This window comes from Octopus bimaculoides, chromosome 27, assembly GCF_001194135.2.
Source record: "Octopus bimaculoides isolate UCB-OBI-ISO-001 chromosome 27, ASM119413v2, whole genome shotgun sequence".
Taxonomy (NCBI): Eukaryota; Metazoa; Mollusca; class Cephalopoda; order Octopoda; family Octopodidae; genus Octopus; species Octopus bimaculoides.
The window spans coordinates 17,279,123-17,289,395 of record NC_069007.1 but is presented as its reverse complement, the minus strand read 5'-3'; the positions used below and the strand labels follow the sequence as shown (position 1 = coordinate 17,289,395).

At 37.8% G+C, this 10,273-nt stretch overlaps 1 protein-coding gene across 3 annotated transcripts in view; it reads right to left on the bottom strand.

Moving 5' to 3' along the window:
- LOC106875639 (secretin receptor) overlaps nucleotides 1-10,273 on the bottom strand; it is a 26,356-nt gene that overhangs the window by 8,011 nt on the left and 8,072 nt on the right. For 2 of the 3 annotated variants that reach the window (XM_014923872.2, XM_014923882.2), the window contains exons 2-7: nucleotides 7,589-7,691; nucleotides 6,612-6,722; nucleotides 6,346-6,458; nucleotides 4,723-4,817; nucleotides 3,383-3,551; nucleotides 1,092-1,248 (exon numbers count right to left, since the gene is read on the bottom strand). In XM_014923872.2, coding sequence (XP_014779358.1) covers nucleotides 1,092-1,248; nucleotides 3,383-3,551; nucleotides 4,723-4,817; nucleotides 6,346-6,458; nucleotides 6,612-6,722; nucleotides 7,589-7,691 — 748 coding nt within the window. The remainder of the gene's footprint in view (nucleotides 1-1,091; nucleotides 1,249-3,382; nucleotides 3,552-4,722; nucleotides 4,818-6,345; nucleotides 6,459-6,611; nucleotides 6,723-7,588; nucleotides 7,692-10,273) is intronic. The other variant, XM_052977196.1, reaches the window with a different exon arrangement.

Sequence of the window (10,273 nt, the reverse complement as noted above, 5' to 3'; positions counted from 1 at the left end):
TATATATATATGTATGTATGTGTGTGTGTGTGTGAGTCTGTGTTTGTCCCCCAATATCGCTTGACAACCGATGCTGATGTGTTTACGTCCCCGTAACTTAGCAGTTTGGCAGAGAGGCCGATAGAATAAGTTCTAGGCTTACAAAGAATAAGTCCTGGGGTCGATTAGCTTGACTAAAAGGCGGTGCTCCAGCATGGCCACAGTCAAATGACTGAAACAAGTAAAAGAGTAACAATCAACAGCCCTCTACTTGTTGTCTCTGGTGTATGGTCATATGCTGGGAGTAGATGTATTCCCCTTGTGCTTGTGCCTCTCTCCCAGAGAGTGAGAGAGGGAATTCTAGTCATTTTTACAAAAAATTTTAGAAACTTAAGGGGATAACCACAGCGCCTCTTTCTTTGAAGAATTTGATGAAGATATGTTCTATTCTTAAAGAGTAAACGACAAAAGTCCTTCCAATCTTGTGACCATTGCACCATCTCCTTTTCCTTATATAATAAACGAAGGAAAACTTCATGCTCTACCTAGTCAAATGTTAGATGCAAAAAAACAAACAACGATACAGTAATGTGACAGTAATAGGAAAAAAAGAAAAGAAGTGGCGATCTTTCGATACTAGTCCACCACAACTTCCGGTCGTTGCGCATACGCATACTGATTACATGATCGTATAGTGTGTTTATGTGTTTAAAGTTTCAGTTCGGATGGCACCTTACTCACTCGCACCTTGGCCACACGTTTGCCGCAGTACGAAGGCAAGAGCACCCATTCCTCTGTCCTTATTGCCTCTGCAGAGTGCTTTATTTGCTTCCTCCTCCGTTGTGAAGCGCACCTCCACAGTGGCGTATCTCCTTCCTATACTGATTACATGATCGTATAGTGTGTTTATGTGTTTAAAGTTTGAGAACTGTATGCATCTGAGGGGGAGAAGGTTTGAGTTTCTATTTAATGTTGTCTTTTCATATTTTCAAGTCATTTAAAAACAAACACACTATACGATCATGTAATCAGTATGCGTACGCGCAACGACCGGAAGTTGTGGTGGACTAGTATCGAAAGATCACCTAAGAAGTTATTAGTTATCAACTTACACCAGCCAACGACAATATATGGTCTGACTCCGCTCTTCTGAGAAAACATGGCCACCGTGACGAGGTTGTGTAGATAGAGCCCTTCCATCAAAATCCATATGTAGTTGGCAGCCAGTGTGTAGTGGAACAAAGAGAACAATACTTTGCATTGCCAGTGCTGTCAAATATACACATCGTATACATATTAAATGTGTGTGTGTATTTATTCCTTCATGTTGTGCTATAGCTGTCTTTTAAGTCTTCCTAAACTCTTTTTACCAAAGGTTTGTTCTCTATGGTGCAGGAGTGGCTGTGTGGTAAGTAGCTTGCTTACCAACCACATGGTTCCGGGTTCAGTCCAACTGCGTGGCACCTTGGGCAAGTGTCTTCTACTATAGCCTCCAGCTGGCCAAAGCCTTGTGAGTGGATTTGGTAGACGGAAACTGAAAGAAGCCCGTCGTATATATTTATATGTATATATATATATTTGTGTGTCTGTGTCTCCCCAACATTGCTTGACAACCAATGCTGGTGTATTTATGTCCCCGTAACTTAGCGGTTCGGCAAAAGAGATCAATAAAATAAGTACTAGGCTTACAAAGAATAAGTCCTGGGGTCGATTTGCTCGACTAAAGGCGGTGCTCCAGCATGGCCGCAGTCAAATGACTGAAACAAGTAAAAGAGTATGAATAACTTTATTTGTTAAGACATCACAGTTACATTGGGTTACATGAGCAATTTCATTTTCTACTTTTTTTTTCAATTGACAGAAGGGCTCACTATCTTTGTTTTAACACTCTTGTTAGTTCGATGTTCAGTATATGGAATATCGTAAATCTTTCTATCACAATTCATTTCAAAAGCCACAAGTTATTGTTTTTTGTTTTCATTGTTCAGCCTCTATGATTCACACCTACAAAGTCCGGCTGAATTTATGCTTGCTCTTCAAAACGAAATTTTTAAGCAGATAACTTGGTGCGTCTGTCACTGAGTTATTTGTGAAAAACTCTCCTCACTTTAACGGGTATTATTTAAAATTTTGTTGATTACAAAAACGAGAAGATGGAAGGGGAAGAAAGCCAGCAAGCAGATTAAAGAAGGTGAACTAATATTTCTGTGAATAATGAAAATAAAACATTAAGAAAATGAGAATGATGAAAATGGACCTCGTGTTTCATCTTTATGAAGCATTGTGGTTACAAGATTCCATTTTCAGAGGAGACCCATTATGAAAGAAAGAGGAAAGAGAATGAAGGGGTCCTCTCATATTTTAATAGTATTAAAAATCCTGTAAAAAAAGAAGTCAAACTCAGTTGTCAGGAGACAACAAAACAAAGGATAATGCGGACATAGCTGGACAGAATATCGTCATCAAAAATTTATAGTAACAAAACAAATTTGTCCGAATGCTAATAGCGGTGTCTTGTATCAGAGCAAGTGAAAATGGGTGGGAAAAAGCTGAATTTGATTGGTTAATTTATTTTTCCTTTTTTTTAAAAATCTAATTCATTGATTAATAAATTGATTTTCTGTTGAATGTGAATTTATGTGTGTGTGCCTGTCTGTGATGTATGTATGTATGTTCGTTTGTTCGTTCTATTTTTTTAATTATTATAAATCTTCCACTGAGGAGGGAGCTGGTTTCCAACCAAGATACAAGGCTCCATCTTTGGGTTGTAGTTAACACAGACAAATTCACATTTGGAACTTAAGAAAATTCTTGTATATCTTTACCGTTCCAATCAGAGATTGAACTTGTAATGTACGAATCAGCCGGTCAATTTCTCTTTCTGAAAATCCCAGTTTATCCAGATTTTCCTTTAAGCCTAACAAAACGTAATGCTCCAATTATTATTGGTATGAATATGAATTCATAGTCTGAATATAGAAGCTGGAGGTTTCGAAGCAGTTGTCCACAGATATCCTCTTTTTCTTTGATTTTCAAAGAGATATTTATATCTGCAGGGCAGCTAGCCACTATGATGGTACATACCTTTACCCACAGTCTGCAATGGTTGCATTGTGCTAAACTATTTGAAAGACAGGCCCATATCTGACAGGTCTTCCTTCATAACCCTCAGCCAGATCTCGACAGATCTACCTTGCTTCATCTCTTACTTCCACTCGAGAGAGGCTCTTACAAGTTTCTTCGTGGCCATGCATAGCACCTAGCTATCACATGTGTGTGTCTGTGTATGGGTTTGTACATGTGTATGTGTGCATCTTCCCGTCGTGTGTGTATTTGTGTAGCTACCTAGATTGCTTGATTGATAAATCTATCGATTTAGGTATCAACCAGTTGTCATACTCACCGAACTGTCATCTCTAAAATAGAACTGGCCATTCGAATGTGTTTGGAGATCATCTGGCAGACCGAACCCATCCACGAGGAGTTGCTCCTTGATTAGACAAACAGCTGCCCTCAGAATAAATGACATAAACATATTGATGTGCAGCATGTTGCGAGAACAGTGAAGACGCCTGCAGGTAATAGAAAGCAAATGTTTGTGTGCGTATGATGCATGTATGTATGCGCGCATGCACACATAGGCAAATTGCATTTTAAAAAGAACAAATAACAAAACAACAGATGTCCAAAGGACGTACACCTGGAATATATTACCTTGACATTCAGTAAATGTAGCAAAAAGAAGTAGTGAGGGAACATCATAGCCATGTGTTGAGAGGGATTCCTTGGTGTTTGAATAATTCACCCCTGGAAATATGGGTATTTCGTTCAATATCCTTAAACAAACCTTATTCAGAGACCTTTTGAGCAGGATGGGCTACTCGAACTGAAAAGAATTCTAACCAAGACCCGCTTGCAAGGTAATGCGCTGTTTATCTTGACATGAGATCACCATGTCGTGCACATAATGTTGTGATCCATGTGCCTGGTGTTCCCTAATCAGATGGGTAGTCATGATGGGTATATTGGGCTTTGTATATTTGTACCTCATTGTCACTTTGATGGCCTGCACTACTCTCTCACTCAATAATGATGATGGTTGACTATCCTGTCGCAGACAATGTATGAGTGTGATCGTGAGTGTAACACCCTAACCACTAGGCCATGCATTCTCATATTAAAGCATGTGGCTCTCATGGCTGCTCCCTCACTCAATAATAATAATTTCTAACATAAGTGAATAAATTCACCTATTTAGAGATAGGGGCTAAATGATTAAATCATCTGTCTTTGGGTGGTATATTATTTTATGGTCCTATCTGGAAGGATGACAGGCAATTTTGACTTAGGCAAAATATAAACTCAGAGCACAAAGAGTTGGATCAAATACCACAAGGCATTTTATTCTGTGTTCTTATGATACTGTAAATCTACTTGCCCAACAGTAATACAAATATGGTGATATATTTCTAACTATATCTGTCAGTAAGGATTTCTAACATCAACACGAGGGTCTCTTTTTGGTGTTGAGGAGAAGAAAAGTCGATTAAATTGTCCCTTTTCATGTATTTGGACAAGTATCCAGTCTGAGGATAACACCCCGCTCCGCCATTTCTTTCTAGTAGTGCCAGTGCCTCCAAGAAAGCTTACTGGTCTTGTAATATATGTTTTTTGATGAAATCTCATAAAAGTAAATATTAAAAAAAATATGGCAGCAAAGAAATGGCAGAATGATGAACTTACCGAAAATAGAGCATTACAAGAACTGCACCACATAGTGATACCAGTGATATTCCATAGCCAATGGTATAAATAATTGGAATATGTGATAAATGCACCTGCAAGAGAAAAACAGGAAATATTCTCTTCTTGCTTATGCCATTTGAGTTTAGAGTTTGTGTAAAGTGTGTGCGATCTGGTTTGGTTCAGATTTCCAGGAAGAGTGGTTAATATCATTCATCTATAAAGTTAGGGTGAGATCCAGGTGACAATCGATTCAGTGGGATACTATCAACTGACCATTGACTCTTGCTTCAGGTAGCCTCACAAGATGGTTGGACAGTGGTGGTAACTTTCTATATCAGTTCAGTAGACCACTACCACTTGATCATTGAATATCTCTGAATGGTCAGGTAGAGATGATGAATGTCTACTTTACACCTGTAATATACTATTGCCTGATTGTTGTGCCTTACCTGTGCCTCATCTGATCACAGTGAAGTGTCTGCTTTTTTTGTTTTCTTTAAAAGAGACAAATTCTAAATGAACTAATGAAAATAGACAGGGAAACAAGAAAAATAATGACAGGATTTAGGATGCACCACCCAAAATCTGACATAGAAAGGTAATATATACAATGTATAGAAGGTGGTAGAGGCCTTATACAGCGAGAAAACTATTACAAAATAACCACCATAGGACGACAGAAATACCTACTTCAGAAGCAAGGAAAACTAATACAAATAGCCACAAAATATGAAGAAAATTAAAAAAAACTGTTTTCAGTCTTTAATGAAGCTGACAAATACAAAAAAAGTTTCCTAACAACTATGAAGGAAAAGAAGAAACAACGAAAACTGTAAAACAACTGAAATCAAAACTAAAACTGGAACAGCAGCAGATCATGATAAAACGATGGCAAGAAAGGCCCCTTCATGGCAAATACTGGGTAAACTAAACACAAAAGAAATAGACAAAGCAAAATCCCAACAATGGCTGAGAAGCTCAGGACTCAAAGCAGAGACTGAAGGATTTTTAATTGCAGCACAAGACCAAAGCCTTCCCACCAGAAATTACCAAAAACATATAATGGAAAGAAATACAAGTAACTGCAGAATATGTGGAGGTGGAGAAGAAACAATAAGTCATATTCTCTGGCTGCCCAGTCCAGGCTAAGAAGGGATATATTCAGACAGGACAGAGTTGGGACTTATATACACTGGATGCTATGCCAACACGATGGAGTAACAACAGAATAAAGATGGTGTAAACACACGCCAGAAAAGGTCACAGAAAACGAGAAAGCAACCATACTCTGGGATATGCCAATATACAGAGATAGAGAAATTGAGGCTAATAGGTCGGACATAGTTGTCAAAGATCACCAAGAAAAAAATGCCTTCTAATCAATATATCAATACCAACAGATGATAATGTTTCTCTAAAAGAAACAGAGAAGCTTTCAAAATATAAAGATCTGGAAATAGAGGTAAGTCGAATGTGGAGTCTGCCTGTCTTTGAAGGGACTGGATGTCTGAGGCCTATACGTGTGAATAACTGGTATATATATTTTTACTGTTTTTGCCTGATGAGCTAACATGTATGCATGTGTATATGTAAGCATGATTTCCAATATGAATCAATTACCTTAACCCAACGATTAGTTTCTCCAAAACACTGACTGTAGTTTGTCCAGCTTCGGTTATAGCGTTCAAGTACATACCACTGACCATTTTCCATGCATTTTCTGCTTACCAGACCTAAAATTACAAACAAACAAACGACCAAAACGGGGTTTATTTTATAGATATAGAGGAAGAGAAAAAAAGGGAAGATATATATATATGTGCAAATGTTATATAAATATTTATATCTATGTAGTAGTAGTAGTAGTAGTAAGAGATATCAGTTACCGTTTGTGTAGAAATTGTTAATATAGGAAGGACACTGAAGTTCAGCTACTGTGCCAGCTAAGGTCTGTGGCCAACATAGGATACCATCCCAGATACTACTGCAACGTGCACCTGCGAAATAACAACAACAACAATAACTGCAACAACTACAACAACTACAAAACACTGTTTCTAATTTTAGGCTTAATGTCTAAAATTACCTTTTTTGAAAAGGCTTAGCCTTCACCATTGACTCCAATACTTCACTTTATTTTACCAATGTTGAAAAGTAAAGCAGGCCTCGGTAGGATCTGAACTTAGAACATAACTGTTTGAATCATCACAGAGCATTTTTCTCGATGCGCTAACACAGTGTGAAGGATGATGGGGAACAATTACAAAATTAGACATGGAGTTTAGGATTTTACATATAAGACTGAATGAGAAAATCATGAAATATAAATATCAGGAGTGGCTGTGTGGTAAGTAGCTTGCTTACCAACCACATAGTTCTGGGTTCATTCCCACTGCGTGGCACCTAGGGCAAGTGTCTTCTACTATAGCCTCGGGCTGTCCAAAGCCTTGTGAGTGGATTTGGTTGACGGAGACTGAAATAAGCCTGTCGTATATATGCTTATATATATATATGTGTGTGTACATGTTTGTGTGTCTGTGTTTGTCCCCCCAACATCGCTTGACAACCGATGCTGGTGTGTTTACGTCCCCGTGACTTAGCGGTTCGGCAAAAGAGGCCGATAGAATAAGTACTAGGCTTACAAAGAATAAGTCCTGGGGTCGATTTGCTCGACTAAAGGTGGTGCTCCAGCATGGTCACAGTCAAATGACTGAAACAATTTAAAGAGTAAAAGAATATATGCATGTATACATAAGAGTATATATTCATACTTATATCCCAAAAGACACACACACACACATATATATACTGACAAAATTTAAAATTGATAGTATTCGGGAACAAAGCAGATAACTGTACCAACCTTCTGGATTCGAACTTGAAACCTCGTCACTTGAAATGTTACATTGGCGGTGGGCTTCATATAAATATTTTCTTTGCTCCTCCTTTGAGACTTTCACCTGAAACTATCAAACATAGACATCTATGGTTTATACTGGTTTGCAAGGCCGAAAATATTAGGAAAAAGGATGCTTTCAATTAAATAGATAATAATGTGTCAGATGCTTTAATTTATTAATCCAGAAAGGATTAATGATGTCGTGGATCACTGACATGATTTGAATTCAGGATATAGATTGATGTAATTAAATCAGCAAGACATTTTTTTACCTATGTGTTTTATCCATTGATTTCAATAATGAATACATATTTTGATGGGAAAAGTACAGTTGGTTTGGCTTTTCAAACTCAGGGAGCGATAAAATATAGTACTGGTTGATAAAACTGGTATAATATTGGACAGGAGGCGCAATGGTCCAGTGGTTAGGGCAGCGGACTCGCGGTTTCGATTCCCAGACCGGGCGTTGTGAGTGTTTATTGAGAGAAAACACCCAAAGCTCCACGAGGCTCCGACAGGGGATGGTGGCGAACCCTGCTGTACTCCTTCACCACAACTTTCTCTCACTCTTACTTCCTGTTTTTGTTGTGCCTGTAATTCAAAGGGTCAGCCTTGTCACACTGTTTCATGCTGAATATCCCTGAGAACTATGTTAAGGGTACACGTGTCTGTGGAGTGCTCAGCCACTTGCACGTTAATTTCACGAGCAGGCTGTTCCGTTGATCGGATCAACTGGAACCCTCGCCGTCGTAAGCGACAGAGTGCCAACAACAACAACAATATTGGACAAAATGGTGCTTCTCTCTATGCTTTGGGTTCAAATTTACCAAGGACCCTACTTTGGCTTTTGTTCTTCCAGGTTCGATTTATATAAAGGTACCAGTCGGTAAAATCTGGGGAGAAGGCAACAGTCGATTATACATATCCAGTACTTAACAAATATTCAAAAAATTTCGTACGAAGTGTTGAGAAAATGGTGGTGGCGAATGAATGCGGTTTGCTCCAGTTTTCGCGAACTCAGTATTGGGACACTTGGAACGAAACCTATATAAAAAAAATTAAAGAAAACTACGGCATGACCTTTAGAAGACATATAGAGGGCACATGGAAAAGATACCTTGATGATTGTTTCCTAATTTGGACAAAATCCCTAGAAAATCTGGAAGCATTCAGCCTCCTCCTCAACAATCGACACCCTAGTCTCAAATTCACAAGAGAAATGAGCAACACACAATTACCATTTCTTGACATAATAGTAATTAAAAATAACACCATAATCACAACTGATATTAATTAGAAAAGCTCAGACACACACCAGTACCTAAATTTCAAATCTTGCCACCCAACACGCACAAAACGCAATATCCTGTACTGTCTAGCCAGGAAAATTTGTACTCTAGTTCAGGGGTTTTCAAACTGTGGTCCGCAAGGACAAGATACGGGGTCCGTGGACAGCAAATACTTTTTATGGGCAATTTGATTTTATATATGTTTTTTAATCGAAATCTTTTAATTGACAATAAACCTATTTTTAAATACTGTTAAATAAATAAATGTAAAAATATATGTTATTTTAAGCAAATATATATGTATAAATTTCATAAGTGTTTATAAGGGGGTCCCTAAGGTAAAGCCTGAAATATAAAGGGGTCTGCAAGTCAAAAAGATTGAAAACCCCTACTCTAGTCAATGATCCAAATGCCAGAAACACATGTCTTATAAACTTATAGAACTCAAAGGATTTCTGCTCAAGCAAAATTACCCTCTCCTACTTATAGAAAATAGTATACAACGAGCAAAAGAGATACTTATAGAACAACTTAGAGCAACACGATAAAGACGAACCCATCCATGGTACACAATACCATTTCTAGCAACACACAATCCGCATCACCAAAACACCGAAACAAACTTGCCAATCATGAAACAAAGTGAAAAATTAAAAAAAACATAATAACTAATCAAACACTTATCTTCAGCAAAAGGTAACCACATAACTTAAAGAAACTAATTAAGAAAGGTAAATTCAACATGAACAAACAAGATAAAATATTCACAGTATCCAAGTGTAATGATAACAAATGTGGAACGTGTCATTACATGCATATGGGTAGATCCATTAGAACGAAAAATGGACAGAATTTCACAAATCCAGATATAAATAAATAAAATGTATAAATTTATTAATCCAATTTACATCGAATATTTTTTTATCGATTACAATAAATAAAGACTACAAAAACCTTTTTTTCGAAATTGCATAAAAAAATTGGATTAAGCCCTTTGGCAAATCGACCCCAGGACTTATTCGTTGTAAGCCTAGTACTTATTCTATCAGTCTCTTTTGCTGAACAGCTAAGTTACGGAGGACGTAAACACACCAGCATCGGTTGTCAAGCGATGTTGTGGGGGACAAACACAGACACACACACACACATAAATATATATATACATATATACGACGGGCTTGGGATGAATTTGATCAGATAAAATGCTTAAATAATCTTGACTATTAATTCCGCCATGAAGGGAAACCATTGGGCTGGCGGATTTCCAAGATATAGCCCCCCTCCCCCGATCATCACAGATCCTTCTCCATGTTTAACAGTTGGAAGAAGACAGTCTGGGTCAAATCCTTCTTTTGACTGT